The 24650-nt window shown below is 37.2% G+C and overlaps 1 protein-coding gene and 1 long non-coding RNA gene across 17 annotated transcripts in view; one reads left to right on the top strand and one right to left on the bottom strand.

Moving 5' to 3' along the window:
* Positions 1-24650, top strand: part of LOC129657617 (uncharacterized) — a 192471-nt gene that overhangs the window by 22249 nt on the left and 145572 nt on the right. For 10 of the 16 annotated variants that reach the window (XR_008716902.1, XR_008716894.1, XR_008716899.1 and 7 more), the window contains 2 exons: positions 7265-7438; positions 12064-12206. This is a non-coding gene — a long non-coding RNA (uncharacterized LOC129657617). Of the gene's footprint in view, positions 1-7264; positions 7439-9899; positions 10071-12063; positions 12207-15406; positions 15470-24650 lie in introns of all 16 variants that reach the window. The other 6 variants (XR_008716890.1, XR_008716897.1, XR_008716891.1 and 3 more) reach the window with 3 other exon arrangements.
* Positions 14503-24650, bottom strand: part of ENPEP (glutamyl aminopeptidase) — a 78414-nt gene continuing 68266 nt past the window's right edge. The window contains exons 18-20 of the mRNA XM_055587960.1: positions 23282-23422; positions 16332-16410; positions 14503-15302 (exon numbers count right to left, since the gene is read on the bottom strand). Coding sequence (XP_055443935.1) covers positions 15156-15302; positions 16332-16410; positions 23282-23422 — 367 coding nt within the window. The 3' untranslated portion in view covers positions 14503-15155. The remainder of the gene's footprint in view (positions 15303-16331; positions 16411-23281; positions 23423-24650) is intronic.

Here is a 24650-nt window from a genome sequence, read left to right as displayed (position 1 = left end):
CTGCAAGCAGCTCAAACCAGTCCATCCTAAAGGAAATCAGTCCTGAATATTCATTGGGAGGATTGATGCTGAAGCTGAAGCTCCAATACTTTGGCCACCTGATGCAAAGAACTGACTCACTGGAAAAGACCCTGATGCTGGAAAGATTGAAAGTGGGAGGAGAAGGGGATGACAGAGGCTGAGATGGTTGGATGTCATCATTGACTCAATGGACATGAGTTTGAGTAAGCTCCGGGAGTTGGTGATGGACAGGGAAGCCTGGCATGCTGCAGTCCATGGGGTCACAGAATCTGACACAACTAAGCAACTGAACTGAACTGATTGACAGTGTATGGATGAAAAAGACTGGAAGTTAACAAATAATGCACAGCTAAAACTATGGCCATATCTGTAAGTTGTATATGAAATCAAGTGCCCACCTTGGATATTGTATACTTAAACCTTATTCCTTTTGTTTCAAAATAAAGACTCTCCTTTCCCATTATCAACAAGATATGTGAAAATAAAAACATCCACATGAGAAAATCTAAGCATGGCAGATAGAACTAGAATTTAGGATAGATTCTGAGGCAGTGTTACGTGAAAATGAATTTGGTGAATGAATTTAGAAGATTACATCCCAGTGATCTCTAGAACAATGTACAGCTGTTGTTCAGTTGCTAAGTCATGTCTGACTCTTTGAGACCCCATGACTGCAGCACGCCAGGCTTCCCTGTCCTTCACTATCTCTCAGAGTCTACTCAAACTCACATCCATTGAGTCAATGATGCCATCCAACCATCTCCTCCCCTGTCATCCCCTTCTCCTCCTGCCTTCAGTCTTTCCCAGCATCAGGGTCTTTTCCAGTGAGTTGGCTCTTCACATCATGTGGTCATATTGGAGTTTCAGTATCAGTCCTTCTAAGGAATATTCAGGGTTGATTTCCTTTTGGATTGATTGGTTTGATCTCCTTGCTCTCCAAGGGACTCTCAACAGTTTTCTCCAGCACCACAGTTCAAAAGCATCAATTCTTCAGCGCTCACCCTCTTTACTAACCAGCTTTCACATCCATACATGACCTCTGGAAAAACCATAGCTTTGACTATATGGATCTTTGTCAGCAAAGTGATGTCTCTACTTTTTAACATTATGTCTAGGTTTGTCATAGCTTTTCTTCCAAGGAGCAAGTGTCTTTTAATTTCATTGGTGCAGTCACCATCCACTGACTTCTCTGAATGTTGTAAATCCTGTGTTGCTCTGTGCTATTCTCAAGTTATGACTGCACATTTAATTTAAATGTTTAAGCTAAACTTTCATAATTTATGGACATTGACTAATCATTGCTGGATCCAGAGTATAGTATAGCTTATCATTTTATATTTAAAAAAAAAAAAAAAAGCACAGCCTTTTACTTACCCCAAATTATGCATGTGTTAGTTTACCTGGAATTTTGTCTAAAATTTTTTATAGCTTCCTTCTTGATAAAATTCAAATTTAGACTTTTCTGAAAAATCAGATCATTGAATCTCCTTGTCGTCATATTGTGGATAAATCTTTAGGAATAGTATACATTTCTTGATCATTTATTGATTCTTATACCTAGACTTTTAATTTCTTGGATAGGAATCATTTACATGACTCAGAGATAAGCATTGTCGTAAATCTGACATCAGTTCAGTCGCTCAGTTGTGTCCGACTCTTTGCAACCCCATGCATTGCAGCACGCCAGGCCTCCCTGTCCATCACCAACTCCCAGAGTTCACTCAGACTCACGTCCATTGAATCGGTGATGCCATCCAGCCATCTAATCCTCTGTCGACCCCTTCTCCTCCTGCCCCCAATCCCTCCCAGCATCAGAGTTTTTTCCAATGAGTCAACTCTTCGCATGAGGTGGCCAAAGTACTGGAGCTTCAGCTTTAGCATCATTCCTTCCAAAGAACACCCAGGACTGATCTCCTTTAGAATGGACTGGCTGGAGCTCCTTGCAGTCCAAGGGACTCTCAAGAGTCTTCTCCAACACCATAGTTCAAAAGCATCAATTCTTTGGTGCTCAGCTTTCTTCACAGTCCAACTCTCACATCCACACATGACTACTGGAAAAACCATAGCCTTGACTAGATGGACCTTTGTTGGCAAAGTAATGTCTCTGCTTTTGAATATGCTATCTAGGTTGGTCATAACTTTCCTTCCAAGGAGTAAGCGTCTTTTAATTTCATGGCTGCAGTCACCATCTGCAGTGATTTTGGAGCCCCAAAAAATAAAGTCTGACACTGTTTCCACTCTTTCCCCATCTATTTCCCATGAAGTGATGGGACCAGATGCCATGATCTTCGTTTTCTGAATGTTGAGCTTTAAGCCAACTTTTTCACTCTCCACTTTCACTTTCCTCAAGAGGCTTTTGAGTTCCTCTTCACTTTCTGCCATAAGGGTGGTGTCATCTGCATATCTGAGGTTATTGATATTTCTCCTGGCAATCTTGATTCCAGCTTGCGCTTCTTCCAGTCCAGCGTTTCTCATGATGTACTCTGCAGATAAGTTAAATAAACAGGGTGACAATAAACAGCCTTGATGTACTCTTTTTCCTATTTGGAACCAGTCTGTTGTTCCATGTCCAGTTCTAACTGTTGCTTCATGACCTGCATATAGATTTCTCAAGAGGAAGGTCAGGTGGTCTAGTATTCCCATGTCTTTCAGAATTTTCCACAGTTTTTTGTGATCCACACAGTCAAAAGCTTTGGCATAGTCAATAAAGCAGAATAGATGTTTTTCTGGAACTCTCTTGCTTTTTCCATGATCCAGCGGATGTTGGCAATTTGATCTCTGGTTCCTCTGCCTTTTGAAAACCAGCTTGAACATCTGGAAGTTCACGGTTCACGTATTGCTGAAGCCTAGCTTGGAGAATTTTGAGCATCACTTTACTAGCGTGTGAGATGAGTGCAATTGTGTGGTAGTTTGAGCATTCTTTGGCATTGCCTTTCTTTGGGATTGGAATGAAAACTGGCCTTTTCCAGTCCTGTGGCCACTGCTGAGTTTTTCAAATTTGCTGGCATATTGAGTGCAGCACTTTCACAGCATCATCTTTCAGGATTTCAAATAGTTCAACTGGAATTCCATCACCTCCACTAGCTTTGTTTGTAGTGATGCTTTCTAAGGCCCACTTGACTTCACATTCCAGGGTGTCTGGCTCTAGGTGAGTGATCACACCATTGTGATTATCTTGGTTGTGAAGATCTTTTTGGTACAGTTCTTCTGTGTATTCTTGCCACCTAGGCAGGAATATTCTTGCCACCTAGGCAAGAATATTCTTGCCTAGAATATTCTTCTTGACCAGAAGATATTCTTAATATCTTCTGGTTTTGTTAGGTCCATACCATTTCTGCACTTTATCGAGCCCATCTTTGCATGAAATGTTCCCTGGTATCTCTAATTTTCTTGAAGAGTTCTCTAGTCTTTCCCATTCTGTTATTTTCCTCTATTTCTTTGCATTGATCGCTGAAGAAGGCTTTCTTATCTCTTCTTGCTATTCTTTGGAACTCTGCATTCAGATGTTTATATCTTTCCTTTTCTCCTTTGCTTTTTGCTTTTCTTCTTTTCACAGCTATTTGTAATGCCTCCCCAGACAGCCATTTTGCTTTTTGCATTTCTTTTCCATGGGGATGGTCTTGATCCCTGTTTCCTGTACAATGTCATAAACCTCCATCCATAGTTCATCAGGCACTCTATCTATCAGATCTAGGCCCTTAAATCTATTTCTCACTTCCACTGTATAATCATAAGGGATTTGATTTAGGTCATACCTGAATGGTCTAGTGGTTTTCCCTACTTTCTTCAATTTCAGTCTGAATTTGGCAATAAGGAGTTCATGATCTGAGCCACAATCAGCTCCTGGTCTTGTTTTTGCTGACTATATAGAGCTTCTCTGTCTTTGGCTGCAAAGAATACAAGCAATCTGATTTCAGTGTTGACCATCTGGTGATGTCCATGTGTAGAGTCTTCTCTTGTGTTGTTGGAAGAGGATGTTTGCTATGACCAGTGCGTTCTCTTGGGAAAACTCTATTAGTCTTTGCCCTGCTTCATTCTGTATTCCAAGGCCAAATTTGCCTGTTACTCCAGGTGTTTCTTGACTTCCTACTTTTGCATTCCAGTCCCCTATAATGAAAAGGACATCTTTTTTGGGGTGTTAGTTCTAAAAGGTCTTGTAGGTCTTCATAGAACCGTTCCACTTCAGCTTCTTCAGCGTTACTGGTTGAGGCCTATACTTGGATTGCTTCATATTCTTATGAAGTGGAGATGCAGCTGTCTGAATACACTTACACTTCAAATGTAGAACAAAGGTAAGATTTCCCCAGATCAATAATTTTGCAACTAGCTAACATACAGGCTAACTATTAAGGTACCAAAATTACCGGATGTAGAACATGGCTCCATTTGTTTTAGCCTGTAAAAGATGTAAAGAGAGAACTGCTAAGCTCCCTCCTCAGCCATCCTCCCATAGAGGGGGAAGAAGAAAAAAAAAAAAACAAAAACCTCTTGATACAGAATCATAAAATCTATAATTTTAATTAATATAGCTTTGCAATCAACACTTCAAGATAAATTGAAAATATTTTAATTTGAAGGAAATTTGACATTTCCCTCAGTTCATTTGACTGTTAAAGTAGCAAGAGAGAAAATCTGTACTCCAACTCACTACTATTTTGATAAATCATCAAAACTTTGATAAAACATCAAAACATTGAAAGTAGTATTTTTGAGAGGTTATCTGAAGAGTATATAGTCCATTTCATTTGTCTCGAAGTCTTAAAGTTTAACTTTGGATTAAGTCATATCAGTTAGCTGTATATTTGGACACTATTACCTTGGCTTTTTGTAGAATAGTTTTGAGAATTGATTTTTGAATTTAGCAAATCCTGACCTCAGCAAGCAGTTTATGAGGAATAGTGGTGATGAAAGCCCAATTAGAATGGGCTCAAGGAAGAAATTTTAGATGAGCCTAGACAACTCTGTTTTGTTTTTGTCTTTTACTCTGATAAAATCTTGAACATAAATGAATATCTCAAGTATTTATCTAAAAGGGATCCCTAATAGTGGAATTGCGAGATCTGATGGCATACACATTTAAAATCTGATAGTTTCTACTAAATTCTTCTCTAAACAAGCATGGATTACTCTTAAGAGAAGTTTCAGTGAGTAGAAGGAGAGATCAGGAAAGAAAAATAGGGTTAAGAGACTGGGGGGTGGAATATTTTAATTTTGGGGGAAATAATAGCATGGTTCTCTGCTGATGCAAAGAATGTAGTAGATAAGGAAACACTGATGGTGTAAGAGAGAGAACACAGATTTACCTACTAGTACCATGCTTTGAGAAGTTGAACAAAGATGACACCTAACACACTGGCCCTAAGTAGGAGCTTAGCCATAATGGAAGAGAAGGTAGAGCATATGGGAATGAATGCTGGTATCCTATTCTAGTCTAAGGGAGCATCATAATTTGTTTAACAATCTTAGAAACTGCTATAGGTTCTCCACTTTCAGAGCTCTGCAGTGAAAATCCTTTCATCCTGTATACCATGCACGTATTTTTATACAGCATCTAAAGGATAAACCTCTAGAAATTGTATTGCTGGCTCAAAGGAAAAGCATATTTAAAATTATAAAATATGCTACCAAATTCCCATTTAAAACACTGTTCCAATCCACACTGCTACCACCAGTGGTGAGAGGTCTATTTCCAAACCATCCCCTCATCAACAGGGAATTTTCAGTCTCTTTAGTTTTGGTTGATCTGGTAGGCAAAAAAAAAAGTTTTGATTTTGTATATTTGGAGATATTCCTTCTCTTTTTTTCAATTTCTGGGTGACTTTTAAAAACATCTTATTGAAACATACACATACCATTAAATTCACCCATTTAAAGTGTACAGTTATGATTTTCAAGGTTCATATGTGTTATGTATTAGAAGCATTCCTCTTCTGTAATATTTCCTTACAGGTATATACCATCTTTTTAAAATTCATTCATAATTTGATTTGTTTCATTTGATTATTATGAATAATGTTACTATAAACATTTGCATACAACTTTTTGTGTGGATATTTGTTTTCATTTTTCTTGGATATATATCTTGAAGTAAAATTGCTGGGTTTATAGCAGCTCTAATATTTTGAAGAACTACCAAACTGTTTTCCAAAGCAGCTGCAGCATTTTAAATTCCTACTAGCAATGTATGAAGGCTTCAATTTCTTCATATCCTTGCCAACAGTTGTTATTGTCTGTCTTTTTTATTATTGCCATCCTAGTGGGTGTGAGGTGGTATCTCACTGGGGTTTTAATTTGCATTTCACTAGTGGTTTATAATGTTGAGCATGTTTTCATGTACTTATTGGATATATGTCTATCTTTAGAGAAATAGTTATGCAAATCTTTTGCCCATTTTTAATTGGATAATCTTTTTATTGTGGAGTTGTAAGAGTTCTTTATATATTCTGCATTTTTGGTTTATTCATTTGTTAAATTGTGTTTGCCTGTTTGAGGCCCCATGAACTACAGCATGCCAGGCTTCCCTGTCCTTCACTATCTCCCAGAGTTTGCTCAAACTCATGTCCGTTGAGTTGGTGATGCCATCAACCATCTTATCCTCTGTTGCCCGCTTCCTCGCCTGCCCTCAATCTTTCTCAGCATCAGGGTCTTTTCCAAAGAGTCAGCTCTTTGCATCAGGTGGCCACATTATTGGAGCATCAGTATCAGCATCAGTCGTTCCAGTGAATATTCAGGGTGATTTCCTTTAGGATTGACTGGTTTGAGCTCCTTGCTGTCTGAGGGACAGCAAGTCTTCTCCAGCACCACAATGCAAAAGCATCAATTCTTTGGTGCGCAGCCTTTTTTATGGTCCAACTCTCAGATCCTTACATGACTACTGGAAAAACCATAGCTTTGAGTATATGGACCTTTGTTGGCAAAGTTGCCTCCGCTTTTGAGTATGTTGTTTAGGTTTGTCAAAGGAGCAAGTGTCTTTTAGTTTCATTGCTGCAATCACTAGTGCACAGTGATTTTGGAGCCCAAGAAAATAAAATCTGTCACTGTTTCCATTGTTTCCCCATCTATTTGCCATGAAGTGATGGGACTGGATGCCATGATCTTAGTTTTTTGAATGTTGAGTTTTAAACCAGCTTTTTTACTCTCCTCTTTCACCATCATGAGGCTGTTTAGCTACTCTGTGCCATTAGGGTAGTGTCATCTGCATATCTGAGGTCATTGATATTTCTCCTGGCAATTTTGATTCCAGCTTGTGAGCCATCCAGCCGGGCATTTCTCATTATGTACTCTACATGGAAGTAAAATAAGCAATGTGACAATATACAGCTTTGATGTACGCCTTTCCCAATTTTGAACCAGCCCATTGTTCTATGTCTGGTTGTCACTGTTGCTTCTTGACCTGCATATGGATTTCTGGGGACAGGTAAGTGGATTTGAAATTCCCATCTCTAAACATTTTCCAGAGTTTGTTGTGATCTACACAATCAAAAGCTTTAGTGTAGTCAATAAAACAGTAGTTTTTTAAATATTTTTTTAATTCCCTTGTTTTTTCTGTGATCCAGCAGATATTGGCAATTTGATCTCTGGTTCCTCTGCCTTTTCTAAATTCAGCTTGAACATCTGGAAGTTCTCAGTTCATGCTGCAGCCTAGCTTGAAGGATTTTGAGCATAATCTTGCTAGCATGTGAAATGAGTGCAATTGTACAGTATTTTGAACATTCTTTGGTGTTGCCTTTCTTTGGGACTGGAATGAAAACTGACCTTTTCCAGTCCTGTGGCCACTGCTGTTTTCCAAATTTGTTGGTATATTGAGTGCAACCCTTTAAAGCATCATCTTTTTTTTAATTTAAATTTATTTATTTTAATTGGAGGCTAATTACTTTACAATATTGTATTGGTTTTGCCATACATCAACATGCAGTTCTAATGAGGTGGATGAAACTGAAGCCTATTATACAGCATCATCTTTTACGATTTGAAATAGCTAGGCTGGAATTCCACCACCTCCACTAGCTTTGTTCATAGTAACGCTTCCTAAGGCCTGCTTGACTTCACTCTCCAGGATGTTTGGCTCTAAGTCAGTGACCACACCATCATGGTTATCCAGATCATTAAGACCTTTTATGTGTAATTCTTCTGTGCATTCTTGCCACGTATTAATCTCTTCTGCTTGTGTTAGGTCCTTGCTGTTTTGTCCTTTATTGTGCCCATCTTTGCATGAAATGTTCCCTTGGTATCTCCAATTTTCTTGAAGAGATCTCTGCTGCTGCTGCTCAGTCGTTTCAGTCGTGTCCAACTCTGTGCGACCCCATAGACGGCAGCCCACCAGGTTCCCCCGCCCCTGGGATTCTCCAGGCAAGAACACTGGAGTGGGTTGCCATTTCCTTCTCCAATGCATGAAAGTGAAAAGTGAAAGTGAAGTCGCTCAGTCGTGTCCGACTCTTCGCGACCCCATGGACTGTAGCCCACCAGGCTCCTCCATCCATGGGATTTTCCAGGCAAGAGTACTGGAGTGGGTTGCCATTGCCTTCTCCGAAGAGATCGCTAGTCTTTCCCATTCTATTGTATCCCTCTATTTCTTTGCATTGTTCACTTAAGAAGGCTTTCTTATCTCTCCTTGCTGTACTCTGGAACTCTGCATTCAGTTGGATATCTTTCCCTTACTCCTTTGCCTTCTGCTTCTCTTTTCTCAGCTATTTGTAAGGCTTCCTCAGATAACCACTTTGTCTTCTTGGATTTCTTTTTCTTGGGGATGGTTTTGGTCACCACCTCTTACATAATTTACAAACCTCTGTCCATAATTCTTCAGGCACTCTGCCTACCAGCTCTAATCCCTTAAATCTAATCATCTGCACTGTATAATCATAATGGATTTGATTTAGGTCATACCTGAATGGTCTAGTGGTTTTCCCTAATTTCTTCAATTTAAATCTGAATTTTGCAATAAGGAGCTGATGGTCTGAGCCACAGTCAACTCCCAGTCTTGTTTTTGCTGACTGTATAGAAGTTCTCTATTTTCAGCTACAAAGAATATAATCAATCTAACTTCAGTATAAACCATCTGGTGATGTCCATGTGTAGAGTTATTTCTTGTGTTGTAAGAGGGAGTTTGCTGTGACCACTGTGTTCTCTTGGCAAAACTTGTTAGCCTTTGCCCTTTTCCATTTTGTACTCCAAGGCCAAACTTGCCTTTTACTCCAGGTATCTCTTGACTTCCTACTTTTGCATTCCAATCCCCTATGATGAAAAGGACATCTTTTTTTGGTGTTAGTTCTAGAATGTGTTGTAGATTTTCATAGAACTGTTCAGCTTCTTTGGCATTAGTGGTTGGGACATAGACTTAGGTTACTGTGACTTCCCTTGGAAATTAACTGAGATCATTCTGTCATTTGTGAGACTGTACCCAAGTACTGCGTTTCAGACTCTTTTGTTGACTATGAGGGCTGCTCCATTTCTTCTAAGTGATTCTCACCCACGGTAGTAGATGTAATGGTCTTCCGAATTAAATTCACCCATTCCCATTCATTTTAATGCACTGATTCCTAAAATGTTGATGTTCACTCTTGCCATCTGCTTGACCATGTCCAATTTACTTTGATTCCTGGACCTAACATTCCAGGTTCTTATGCAGTATTGTTCTTCATACCAGTCCCTAATTAGGATTTTTGATTTACAAATATTTTCTTTGGTACTGTGGTTTGTCTTATAACTATCTTGACTGTATCATTTGCAGCAATAAAGTTTTTGATTTTGATATAGACTAATTTATCTATTGTTTTCTTTTGTTGTTTATGCTTTTGGTATCATGACTAAGAAATCATTGCCTAATCCAAGATCATAAAGATTTACTTGCATGTTTTTTGTTTTGTTTTGTTCTTCTGTAGTTTTAGCTTTTAGGTTTATGATGTATTTTGAGTTAATTTTTGTGTTTGATGTAAGAAAGTATTCCAACTTCATTTTATTTGCATGTGGATATCCAGTTATCCTAGCACCATTTATTGAAAAGAGTTTTTCTACATTATTATTGTCTTATGAAGAATCAAGTGACCATATATGTAAGTATTTATTTCTGGACTCTCAATTCTATTCCATTAACCTATATGTCTCTCCTTATGGCAATATCATATTCTATTGATTATTGTAGTTGAGTAGTAAGTTTTAAATTTGAAATATGTGAGTTCTACAACCTGTTCTTACTTGGAAAATTCTTTTGTTTATTCTGTGTTCATTTCAATATGAATTTTATGATCAGGGTTTCAGTTTCTGCAAAAAAGCAAGGTGACATTTTTAGGGATTATGTTGAATCTGTAGATTTGGGGAGTATTGTCATTTTCACAATATTATGTCTTCCAATTTATGAACCTGAGATGTCCTTCCATGTATTTAGATCTTTAATTTTTTTAAATAATATTTCCTAGTTTTAAGTCTACAAGTCTTGAACTTCTTTTGTTAAATTTGTTGCTTAGTATTTTATCCTTTTAGATGGTCTTGGAATGTAACTAATTTTATTTTCTTATTTTTCATTGCTAGTGTATTGAAATGCAATTAATTTGTGTCCTGCAACTTTGCTGAATTCATTTAGTGGTAATCGTCTGCGTGTGTGTGTGCATGTATTCTTAGGATATTCTATGTGCAAGATCATGTCATCTGATAATAAAGATCATTTTCTTTTTTCTAATTTGGATATCTTTTTAAAAATAATTTTAAAATTTTATTTATTTTTGGCTATGCTGGGTCTTCATTGCTGCGTGGACTTTTCTTTAGTTGCAGCGAGCAGGGGCTACTCTCTAGTTGTGGTGAGCAGGCTTCTCATTGCCATGGCTTCTCTTGGTGAGGAGCATGGGCTCTAGTGCTCACCGGCTTCAGTTGTTGTAGCCCCCAAGTTCTAGAGCACAGGCTCAATAGCTGTGGCCCTCTGGCTTAGTTGCTCCATGGCATGTGAGATCTTCCTGAATCAGGGATGGAACTCATGATTCCTGCAGTGACAGGTGGATTCTTTACCACTGAGCCACCAGGGAAGCCCTGGATGTTTTTTATTTCCTTTCCTTTCCTAATTTCCTTTGCAAGAGTTACACTCCAGTGTTAAGTAAAGTTGCAAGCAAGCACATCCTTGTCTTGTTACTGATCGAAGGGCAAAGCATTCAGTCGTTCACCTGTATGTGTGATGTTAGCTGTTGGTGTTTCATAGATGCTGTTTTCAGGTTGAAGAAGTTCCCTTCTATTCCTAGCTTGTTGAATGTTTTATCATGAAAGGGTTCTGGATTTTTTCAAATGTTTCTTCTGCACCATGGGATTGATCATGTGGGTTTTGTCCTTATTCCATCAATATAGTACATCACATTGATTGATTTTCATATGTCAAAACAATCTTACATTCTTGGATAAATTCCACTTGGCACTTGTTCATGGTCTTTAATCGTTTTTCTTTGTTGCCAGATTTGGTTTGTTAGTAAAAGTATTTTGTTGAGAGTCTTTGTGCATATATTAAAAAAGGATATTGATCTGTAGTTTGGGGGATTTTTTTCTTGTGATGTCTTTGTCTGGTTTTGGTATCATTGTGTTAATGACCTCGTAGAATTGAGAAGTGTTCCCTCCTTGTCTGTTTTTTGCAAGTTTGTGAAGGATTGGTGCTAATTTTTCTTTAAATATTTGGTAAAATTCATGAAGGAAGCCATCTGGTCCTGGGCTTTTCTTTGTGGCAAGTTTTTGTTTTTAATGACTAAATCAATCTCTTTAGTTGTTATAGGTCTGTTTAGATTGTCTGTTTCTTCTTGAGTCAGTTTGATAGTTTGTGTTTTTCTAGGAATTTGTTCATTTAATCTAAGTTATCTGATTTTTTGGTGTATGGCTATGCATAGAGTTCTCTTTAATTCTTCTTATCTCTGTAAATTTGATAGTAATGTCTCCTCTTTCATTCCTGATTTCAGTAATTTAAGTTTTCTCACTTTGTTCTCGATCATACTAGCTAAAGGTTTGTCCTTTTTTTTTTTTTTTCGTTCTTTTCAAAGAACTGATTTTTGGTTTTATTGTTTTCCTCCTGAAATTCAGGCAAACAGAACAGCCTCTATCTGAAACATTTCTGGATCTAGTGGCAGAAGAAAAATGGAGAATGTGGCAAACCATGTGCTGACTCTGCACATTTCTGCCTGAGATCGACACACATCAATTTCACCAATATTTCAGCAGCCAAAGTAAGTCACATACCTATGCTGAACTATCTCACAATGGGGTGAGATAATGGAATTCTCTTCAGGGATTTCTACTTTAATATGTGGGTATGTATGTAGATTCTGGTGATAAACTAGGTTCAAGTCATGGCTCATGCCAGACACTAACTTTTTGGCCTTGGGCAAGTTGTGTGACTTCTCTGTCTGTTTCTCCATCTGTAAAATGGGGATATTAACAGTACCTACCCTCTTGGGTTTTTGTAAAGTTCAAATATAGAAATTGATGTATGTGGAGTACTTGTGTTTAGAATAGGGCTTGGTATTGGAAAGGAACTTGTTATTATTGTTACTGTCACTATTAGTATTATTTAGCAGTTTTGGAAGTTTCATTGGTTATTCTACTCTTCTTCCTCTGTTCCCTGCTTATTCTCACTTTGAGAATTACCATTCAAGATTTCTCTTCCCACCTTGTATTTATCTATTTTTGGAATAACACTTTATCTACATGAAGGGTAAACTGTAGGAGTAACATTGCCTTCAACCTAGCTGTATATCTCTGCTCTCCAGAACTTCCCTGCTTGCCACTTATATGTTCCTAGTTTATTATATAAGCTCCTAGTTTACACTTGTGTGGGTGCACAGCAGTGATCTGCAATATAGGAATAAACCACCCAGAAGGAGGCAATAATTATTACTGGCCCTGCTTCTTGCTACATGACTTTGCTGATCATTTCTTCCTGTTAATTCTTTAAAGTTGATGGTTTATTGTGGTTTAATTTTGGATACAACATACTAAAATTTTTCCCTGCAAAAATCATGACACAATCAAAAAACACAGTAGCAAACTCTTCTTGGCATAGATCTATCTATTGGTTATCAGCCTTTAAAAATCAGACACTGTTTGTGAAGGGCCTGATTGGCTACTGGAGTTATAACGAAGTGTGCACAGTTCTTTTTCATATGGGGTAAATAGAACTAAACAATTCATTCTCAGTTTTAATGCTTAGAGTGGAATGAAGCAGAATAACTTATAGGCAAGTTGGGAATCTGTTTCATGTACCATCTCCTTCAAATTTTTTTAAGAATTTATTGCATAAAGCAGAAGGATAAAACATCCCACTTCCTTATTTATCCACTTGAAATAATACATAGACTTCAAGTGCTGGTTTTGATTGTGGTCAATTTGAAGTTAGGGTGTTAATATCCAGGAGGATAGTGGGATTTTTTTTTTTCCTGATGATTTATGATGTTAATGTGGTTTTCTTCTGAAATAATTTAAAACAATAATTCAAAAGTTTTAGTCTGAAAATATCGTCTTTTTTTGTCTTCCCTCGCCTCCCCCCAGTCTACATTTGACTTTGACAGTTTAGCTATGTGGATTGAGAAGTAAAAATTAAGAGACAGCAATAGGAAAGTTTACAAAATTTGAGAGTCCTTGATTAGGGAATATTTTTTATGTAAAGCCAAAGCTAGGGTTTTGATTGTTTCCATATGTTTCAATTATCATCAAACCAATCTTAAATTATACTTCTGAAGGTTCCAAATAAATTTAGATTTTCTAGATACTGCAGATTGGAACATACTAATTTACTACCTTTTCTGTCTATTGGACTTGTGTTGTGGATCTGCTAGGCATCAAGTGCCATGTTAAACATGTTCTTGCCACCAGCTCCTACAAAATTGATGTCTTTAGTCAAATCACGAATATAAATTTGATCAGTGCTATTCTGTATGAATTGGTGATGGACAAGGCCTGGAGTGTTCCTGTCCATGGGGTCACAAAGAGTCGGACACGACTGAGCGACTGAAGTGAACTAAACCGATTCTGTATGGATTAGGATATAAGGGTTTACACATTAAAGTTATATCTGAGAAGATATATCCTCAGATATGCAGAGTCATGTTGGAAACATCCAAGGGTTTCCTTATTTTCACACTTAAAGATTGCTAGGTAAGATCAAAGCTAAGTTCTAATTCCATTTAGTTTTATGGAATGATCACCCTTCTCTGTTTCCTAATAAGTTTCCAATTATTTAGCCCTTTTCCTCTAAAATCCATGTAGGATTTAAGCACTATCTTCCCCTTAATTTCATAGCTTATTTGAAGGAAATTTGTAGGGAATGGAGCAAGATGACAGAAAACTAAGCATGAAAAAGACTGGGTTCTTGAATCTTATTGTCTCCTGCTAAAGTATTTGGTGTGCTGAGATTCATGGGGTCGCAAAGAGTCGGACACGACTAAGCGACTGAACTGAACTGAAAGTATTTGGGGAGTGCTACAGTCATTATTCAAGAGTAAAGGAACACTGGACAACAATGCGTTTTTTTCAAGGTAATCATTTAGATTTATTTTAAAAAGGAGAGGAGAATTCTTTTGTTGATTTTATAACAAAGGTAAGAGTCAGGTATTTCTTTGGTTAATTCATGCAATCCTTGAGTAAAATTTAACCCCAGGTTACTTTGATAGGATTTAAAAGAGTAAAACATATGTGAATACAATGATGTTAGATCTGTGTAATTCTGAATAATAAAATAAAGATTAAGATGGTAATATTGGTCCCTCAGTACTGGTATTTAAACTTTAAAAATCATTCAAGACAGAAGATTAAGTGGTGCTTCTTTGGTACTAAAAATGTAAAGCTAAGACCAAATTGTTCTATTTTCATAGATTTAAGATACAAAGAATGATATTTAAAGACCTTAAAATGGCTATTAAATTATCTTCAGTTTGTAAAGAATCTCCTATGAAGTATGCTTAGAAGAAATCCCTGAGTACATTAACTACTCCATTAGTATCTTCCTTCATAAACAAAATGGGACAATTTAAAAGCTTTGCAAGACATAGAAACACAGTACTTGGTGAAAGCAGTATCTATATATAAAACTCCCTCCGTAGTGCTTGTAAATTAGGCCACCAAATATTTAACAGGAGAAACAATAGAGTCACAAAATTAAAATATGATATTTGGACACATTAACCATTCAAATCAAGAAACCAGTTTCTTATGGTGTCCCTGTTTTGTTTTAGCCACTCGATATTATTTTTCACTGTTTCCAGTACTTGCTCCCTAGGTTTTTGTCCCGCTCCAGCTTCAGGATATCTTTCGAAAAAGCTCTTGATCTATAAAGAGAAGGCAATAATTAAGAAAGTAATTTTAAGCCCAAGTATTCTTCAGGGATTTTATTTACATTCTGGATTTGTTTCCTTCTTCCCTGGACATTCAGTATCACTGAACAACATTAAGATACACCTTCTGATGCATCATTCAGATTGAGCCCATCTCTCAGGTTGGTAGTCATTACCCATGGCTTTGGACACCTGGCGGCATGTCCCGCAAAAGAGGCCCTGCTGTACTGGGGGAGGAGAGCAGCACAGTGGTGGCGGGCATGCTGTCTTTGCTTTTGCAGGTTTCTCAGTTTTCTGCACGCTCTCCCAAGGTGTTTCCTGGAAAATCTGTTCTGTGGAATGATGGCTTTGCATAGCCTTTTGTTCCGAGAGTCTGGAGTGTTTTATATACTTTCAGTTCACTCATTGAGGGCTCATCAAAAAATCTCTATTAAATTTGGTTTGTTTTCCCTCTTCCCTCCAAAACCCTCTCCCAAACTTAACCATAGTAGTATCTGCTATTTGCAAAAATAAGAATTATTTTGTTTCACAGAAGGATGTAACATTCCAATATCTTAAACAGATACTGAAAATTCGTACAATCTCTGTCTAACGTTAATGAACATGCCCTCACCCCTCCACCCCACAGGAATTGAGGTATCCGAAATCTGAAAGATTTGGGCTTAGTTTTGAAATTCCAAAACTATGAGTTCTGAAAGGAATCAAATCTTGACCAGCTTATCCCAGGATTACACTTACCTGGAAAGGGGAGATGGACTGCTCATGGCTTGCTAAACTGTATGGTCTCATGGACCATGAGCCTAAGTCTCCCCAGGCCTCACCTTTCTCAACTTTTAAACTTTATCTCTTGGTTATTTGAAATTTTTTTAGTTTAGAAAAAAATAGATGTACATTTAATTATATATAAGAATTATTACTTTTTCCCAGTCTTCTGGGATCTGAATAGAGAAAATATCATTTCTACTTGAAAAAAAATTAATTCTGTTCCTTCCCTGACAAGTATAGAGGAATTTATCTTCCTACCTGCCAGAGTTGTAGTTCAGTGTTGAATGGCTCTGCTATAGTGACAATCCGGCCAAGGTTTCTGTTATTGAGTGTATACCTGAAGAGAAATTTAGGGGAGGAGAAGGCTACATAAGTGCTCAGAACTTTAAATCTTTCCTCTAGATGCAGACATGTCCTTTTTATTTTGAGAGTTTTTTAAAAGTAATTTTCAAAGTACAGTAAGTATAAAACAGTAAGTAAACATATTTAATTTAAAATAATTCTATTCAGGAGAAATTCGCAGCAACTTCTTCACTTTTTTTTTGTAGACAGATCCACACCACTTTCCCAGAAATGGTAGGCTGATTGTTATATTCCCCAAATCTGTTCTCCTTTTTCCTACACACATGAGAACTGTAGTCAGATTACTTGTCTCAGCCTTCCTCCTAGCTAGGTGCAAACAGGTGATCCAGTTCTCATTAATGGAGCATAAACAGAAGTGGTAGGTGCAACTTCCACCTTCTTGTTAGGGAAGTAAAGGAAAATTGCTTGCCTTTGATCTTCTTTTTTTCCTTCCCCTTCTTCCAGATTTCAACTACACAGAATAAGGCCTTAGGCCTCATGGAGCACAACCACCCTAACACCTTGGAATGCTCACTTCAGGAGACCAATCCAAATGAGAAATAATTACTTATGTCCTTTAAGCTGCTGTATTTCTGTGTTTCTGTTACAGCAGAATAGCTCTGTCACCTTTATCTTAACTAATAATCGATGTGTCTTCCTACAGATACAGAAATTTGAATATAGGCTATTTATTCTGCTTCCATAAAGCTTTATTGGCTACTTGCATATTTGGCGTTATGATCTATATCAGCCTGCTAAGCAAAGACATTTGAAGCTAAGTGCAAAGATAGCACTTTAGCAATTATATTCTATTCCTATACCTTTTGCATTTTTCTCTCTTAAAAAGTAAGAATCACAAGTATCCTTACAAACCAAAATGCAAATGACAGTGATACAGGTAAAATTTCATCCCAGTTAATCACAGTGTAAAAAAAACAATCACAAGAATTATCTATAAACCTTGAATGTTTTGAATGTTGGGAAAGGATAAAGGCAATATATCAACATATAAAGAATTAAACAGGAGGAGAAATTTTACATTCAAAAAGTATCACATAAAAAGCAGAAATCATGAAGATAAAAACTAATAGTTTGTCACATACACATTAAAAAATTTATGTGAAAGGAAGCCTGCCATAAAATTAAAAGTAAAAAATTATTATTTTGTTGTTAAAAGAGCCAATATTTTGACTATATTAAAGAGCCCTTTCAGATTGGTGAAAGTCACTCAGTCGTGTCTGACTCTTTGTGACCCCATGGACTATACAGTCCATGGAATTCTCCAGGCCAGAATACTGGAGTGGGTAGCCGTTCCCTTCTCCAGGGGCTCTTCCCAACCCAGGGATCAAACCCAGGTCTCCCTCATTGCAGGTGGATTCTTTACCAACTAAGGCACAAGGGAAGCCCTTTCAGATTGGTAATAGGGAGAAATATGCCAACATGAAATTAGCAAAGGAATGAATCATCAGTTTGCAAAAGAAATATAAAGAGAAAATGTACCCAATGGAAATAGATGAAATGTTCTAATGATTATCCACAATTTTGGTATCCTAGGCCAGTGATCACTCTTATCACAGACACCACTGAATTTAAATCCATTATGTCTTTTGTCTTTATTTTCTTAGAAGTCTAAGGCAAACAATTTCCCTTTACTTATGCTTTTGAACTGTGGTGTTGGAGAAGACTCTTGAGAGTCCCTTGGACTGCAAGGAGATCCAACCAGTCCATTCTGAAGGAGATCAGCCCTGGGATTTCTTTGGGGGAATGATGCTAAAGCTGAAACTCCAGTACTTTGGCCACCTCATGCGAAGAGTTGACTCATTGGAAAAGACTCTGATGCTGGGAGGGATTGGGGGCAGGAGGAGAAGGGGACGACAGAGGATGAGATGGCTGGATGGCATCACTGACTCGATGGACTTGAGTTTGAGTGAACTCCAGGAGTTAGTGATGGACAGGGAGGCCTGGTGTGCTGAGATTCATGGGGTCGCAAATAGTCGGACACGACTGAGTAACTGAACTGAACTGAATATCATCAGTCATTATCCAAAATGTAAGACTCAGGCATGACACTGCACCTGTCATGTGTGTACCTCCTTGCCTCTGACTTGGCCTTCTAGCATCACCCAACCTCTCAAACCCTTCACCTAGCCCTTTGGAACTACCCCTTTACAGGGAATACCACTACTTATTTGGAGAATGTTTGTTTTCCTGTATCCTCCATAGCACCAGGTCAGAAAAGAAATTGGTGTGATCATGCTCCCTGTTATGGATTACAAACCATTATTCCTTCACTCTTTAAGACCCTCTGCTTCTTCAGGTTATTCCCCTTCGTCTCATTTATGATGCACTTTGGCATCTGACTCCTAGTTGTCTTTTCTACTCCAGGCCATGACTTCAAGGTCCACTTAGATGAAGATAAAACAGCTTAACTCCTTAGTTTCTTGACCTCCTGATTTCCAATGCTATTTTCTCCACTCGACTCCAGCCACCAATTTCCATCATCATACTTTGTGATCATCCATAAATACTCTACCTCTAAAATCATTAATTTATGTATGCTCCATGACATAATTTACCCTCATTCTTTGACTTTATCTGGATTTCTGTTCCATTGAGCATCTCTATCCCTACTTTCTTCAGGATCATCAGCTTTTACTTTGCTTTCACTTTTTTCCTAAAATAGTTTAAATTTCATGATATACCATTTTCAATAACATTTTCACCTAAGCCCTAAGCTTCCTTATAGTTCAGTAATGTGTGTATATGTGTATATATACACATATACACACACATACACATACACACATACCTGAACTCACTGTTCTTCTGAAAACTTTATCTTTTCTAGAAATCTAGACATTTTATTTTTGTCACCTCACTTGCCTCCCATTATTAATCTCAGTCAGTTCAGTGGATCAGTTGTGTCCAACTCTTTGCGACCTCATGGACTGCAGCATGCCAGGCTTCCCTGTCCATCACCAACTCCCGGAGCTTGCTCAAACTCATGTCCATCGAGTTGGTGATGCCATCCAATCATCTCATCCTCGGTTATCCCCTTTTCCTCCTGCCTTCAATCTTTCCCAGCATCAGGGTCTTTTCCAATGAGTCAGTTCTTCACATCAGGTGGCCAAAGTATTGGAGTTTCAGCTTCAACATCAGTCCTTCCAATGAATATTCAGGACTGATTTCCTTTAGGATTGACTGGTTTGATCTCCTTGAAATCCAAGGGACTCTCAAGAGTCTTCACCAATGCCACAGTTCAAAAGCATCAATTCTTCAGCACTCAGATTTCTTTATGGTCCAACTCTCACATCCATACATGACTACTGGAAAAACGATAGCTTTAACTAGACAGACCTTTGTCAGCAAAACAATGTCTCTGCTTTTTTATATGCTGTCTAGGTTGGTCATAGCTTTTCTTCTAAGGAGCAAGCATCTTTTAATTTCATGGCTGCGTCACCATCTGCAGTGATTTTGGAACTCAAGAAAATAAGGTCTCTTACTGTTTCCATTGTTTCCCCATCTGTTTGCCATGAAGTGATGGGACTGGATGCCATGATCTTAGTTTTCTGAATGTTGAGCTTTAAGCCAGGATTTTCACTCTCCTCTTTCACTTTCATCAAGAGACTCTTTAGTTCCTCTTCGCTTTCTGCCATAAGGGTGGTGTCATCTGCATATCTGAGGTTATTAATATATTTCCTGGCAATCTTGATTCCAGCCTGTGCTTCATCCAGCCCAGCATTTCACATGATGTATTCTGCATATAAGTTGAATAAGCTTTCTAACTTCTAATCTACCTTTCTAACTTCTAATTCTAAAGGTTGTTCTTATCTTTTCATCTTTATCATTATATCCACAGTATAATCTACCACCATCTTTTATTAGGATTACTCCAGTAGCTCTATAATTGCTTTCCTCATGTTTCCCATTTAGGCTTTACCACTAGAGCTTTATTTTGAAAACAAAATTGATCATTTTTACTTTCTTACTTAAAACCCAGTAGTGACTTATCATTGCTTTTAGAACAAAAGCCCAAATCTTAATGTGATCCCCAAAAGCTTAGCCCTTAGCTTTCTTCTTTTCAGCCAGGAACGCTCACCTCCTGTTCATCTAATTTACTCCTGCCCTTCTTTCAGATTTCAGCTCAGTCATCATTCCCTTAGGGAAGCCCTTAACCTCCAACTTCTCCTGACTTGGTCAGTTTCCCCATTACACTCTTTCAGTGTACCCAGAAACTTTTCTATCTGTAGTTATTACAGTTTTAATTATACATGTATTTATTTGATTCTTTGCTTACTATTAGGGGCTTCCCTGGTGGCTCAGATGGTAAAGGATCAGCCTGCAGTGCAGGAGACCTGGGTTTGATCCCTGGGTTGGAAGATCCTTTGGAGAAGGGAATGGCTACCTGCTTCAGTATTCTTGCCTGGAGAATTCCATGGACAGAGGGACCTGGTGGGCTATAGTCCATGGGGTCACAAAGAGTTGAACACGACTGAATGACTAACACTTTCACTTTACTTAATATTGCTCTTCATCATTAGACTCTAAACTCCATGAAAACAGAGAACCAGATCTTTTTCTCCTTGTACACTATTGTACCTTTAGTGCCAAGCACGGAGCCTAGCACATAGTATATGCTCCACAATATTTATTGAATGAAAGAATTATTTAAAATGAGATACCAGTTTTCATGTACTCAACTAATAAGAATATTTTTAAATGATAGCACTGAGTATTGGCAAGGGTTGGAAAATAGGCCAAGTTAATAGTAAAGTTTGTTCTGGGAGACAGTTTTGCAATATTCATCAGAAACTCGAAAAATGAATCCATCCTTTAACTCAGCAGTATTGCTCCTATTATTATTTGTATCCTAAGGAAATTGTCAAGGACGTTCAGAGACAACAAATAAGTTCAGTTTCAAAGATGTTCATTAGTACATTATTTATACAGTGGAAAATTTCAAGCAATTTTATTATCCAACAGATGAAGATTAGCTAAATAAACTAAGATGTATTTACATGTTGAAATATGACTGAGAATTTATATAGGTAGTTGCAGTTTTTATTCAATCTATTCATTGCTAGTTTCTAAATATATTCTTTAATTTTTAGTCACAAAGAATAAAACAGAAGAGAAATGTTATAGAAATTATAGAAAATCACTGGAAAAACCGTTAGCTGTAATAACAGACTTTCTTCAAATCTGTAAAATATCATTACAGGAACTTAGTGTGACTTCCTTTTTTAAAACTTCAATTTTCTTATCATAAAATGGGTGTATATTATTTTGCACAAAATACAGAGAAGCAAAAATAAGGATACAGAAATCACCCATAATCACACCACCTAAAAATAATCCCTTTTGTCACATAGCTGTTTTCCCTTGAGTCATTTTTCCATGGATGTTTGTTTATTTACAGAAATGGAGTGATATTAAACATATGTTTTTATAATCTGCTGTTTTTTACATTATCCTATATTGTGGATATCTTTTTATGTCTTTAAGTAGGCTTCTTTGATGTTATTTTTAATTCTCAGTCATATTTCAACATTTAATATAACTATGTTTATTCCAAGAAACTAATACCATATAGAATGTACCATTTAAGGGGAAATATGCTGTATATTTATCATATTGATTATTTTAAAAACTAAAAAAAGGATTTAATTATATCTTAAATATTTTGAAAAATAATTATATAAAAATAATATCTGATTTAATATTTGTTTAGTGGAATAAATAAAAGCAAATAATAATTTCTGAGGTGTTTTTGGAACTTTGTGGTTAAGTCTCAAACTGGAAAGGACATTAGTGGTTGGTCATCAGCTGTCATAAAAATCATAAAGCAAAAGCTTTATAAAAAAGCATACTATTTTAAGATGACTATAAATTATTTAGAAATAGAGGCAGTAAAACCACTCATTCTGAAGTCTGGAAAATGTTTAAAAGTTTGAAAATATTTGACTGAAGCTTATCTCATTTCTGTTTAATTTGTCTTATCCAATTTTAATGGGGAAATTATACTTTTTCAAATTAACCATAATTAATACTGGGCTTTTTTGTTTGTGTCTGACATATGGTTATTATATGATTTTATGTTTTAGGCTACTTGAAATAATATCACATGAGAATTAGATTATCAGACTATGAAGAAATATTAAAAGCCTTGGGAGAGGGTTTAGAACTAGCATTGGAAATAGTCATTTATTTATTTGTCCTGAAAAAATTAAACTTCATGTCTAATAGATTTAAGGTCAACTGTTTTTGACTTTTATGATAATACAAACCTGTTTTTTTCTATGTCTTAATTTTTAAAGAGGTATAACAATGAACTAACTTTTAAAATGAAATATGCATTATTTGAAATAAATCACATGTGTGTGCTTAGTTGCTTGGTCATGTCCAACTCTTTGCAAGCCAATGGACTGTAGCCCACCAGGCTCCTCTGTCCATGGGATTCTCCAGGCAAGAACACTGGAGTGGGTTGCCATTCCCTTCTCCAGAGGACCTTCCTGACCCAGGGATCAAACCTGGGTCTCCCACATTTCAGGCAGATTCCTTACTGTATGAGCTACAGGGAAATTCCTTTAGGGGCTTCCCTGATGACTCAGATGCAATTTAGGCATGTTTGAAGATTTCAGAAATCTATTAATCAGTTGGAAACACTACTTTCCAAGAAAGGAATTATAAACTATAATAAACTAGCATATTGCTTTCCTAGAGGGAAAATACCATGATCCTTTACTTCTGATAATATGGCATTTCAGATATTGTATAGATGTCAGAGAAAATACAAAAAAGAGAAAAAAGAACTCGTAGATGGTATCAGACAAAGAGAACAACAAATCATTATCTAATCACCTCACCTGTTGACTAGATATTCCCAGTTGAGTTGTATCCAATTCCAGGCCATAGTCTTCCCATAGCTGTTGTATGAGATGTATTGAATGACTGTAAACACATCCTGCGTTTTAATAAGGTTTGAGTCCTTGAGTAAATCCAAATACCTAAAAGAAGTCAAATGGAAAAGCAATTCAAAATGAACCTTCAGTGTTCACCCTTAACTAAATTCCAATAGAACTTAGCTTTCATTCCAGTAATTTAATTATTGAGTCATCAACTGAAACAATTAAATAAGAAAAATAATAAAACACAATTTAATATTTTCTAAGATACTTAACTGTTTTTAATTTTGAGGACTAGTGAAGTGCAAACTGTATGAAAATTTCAGTTATTTTGAAAGTACTATAACAGTTAAAACCCACAATTTTAACTATTAATTTAAAAAATTAATTGTATTTATTTAATAGAAGCACTCCATCCATTTGCCTATTATTCCATGAAACTAAAAAAGGAACTAATAAATTAAATTACTGATATTCTTTCTTTTTCATAATTTTATAAAATTATAAAATTTTGGCTGTGCTGAGTCTTCGTTGCTGTACAGGTTTTTCTCTAGTAGTAGGGGCTACTCTCTACTTGCGGTGCATGGGCTTCTCATTGTGGTGGCTTCTCTCGTTGTGGGGCATGGGCTCTAGGGCATGTGGGCTTCGGTACTTGTGGGGTGGGGGGTCAATAATTGTGCCTCCAGGATGCTAGAGGACAGGCTCAGTAGTTGTGGTACATGAGCTTAGCTGCTCTGCAGCTTGTGAGGTCTTCCTGGATCAGGGATCAAATCCACATCTCCTGCATTGGCAGGCAGATTCTTCACCCCTGCACCACCAGGGAGATCCTTATATTCTTCTTTTATATGGGACTACAGTTAAGTCTTAATTGATGCTTTTGAACTGTGGTGTTGGAGAAGACTCTTGAGAGTCCCTTGGACTGCAAGGAGATCCAACCAGTCCATCCTAAAGGAAATCAGTCCTGGATATTCACTGGAAGGACTGATGTTGAAACTGAAACTCCAATACTTTGGCCACCTGATGTGAAGAACTGATTCATTTGAAAAGACCCTGATACTGGGAAAGATTGAGGTGGGAGAAGGGGACGACAGAGGATGAGATGGCTGGATGGCATCTCATGGCTGATGCCATGGCTGATGGCACCAACTCAATGGACATGAGTTTAAGTAAACTCTGGGAGTTGGTGATGGACAGGGAGGCCTGGTGTGCTTCAGTCCATGGGGTCTCAAAGAGTCAGACATGACTGAGCAATTGAACTGAAGATTGTAAAAAACAACTTTCTAATATAATCTGTATGGTTAGATTAGTTAGCTATAATTAGAGTATAAAG

The sequence above is a fragment of the Bubalus kerabau genome, chromosome 7, assembly GCF_029407905.1.
Source record: "Bubalus kerabau isolate K-KA32 ecotype Philippines breed swamp buffalo chromosome 7, PCC_UOA_SB_1v2, whole genome shotgun sequence".
NCBI classification, from domain to species: domain Eukaryota; kingdom Metazoa; phylum Chordata; class Mammalia; order Artiodactyla; family Bovidae; genus Bubalus; species Bubalus kerabau.
Note: the sequence above shows the minus strand (reverse complement) of the source record. Positions and strands in the feature narration are given on the sequence as shown.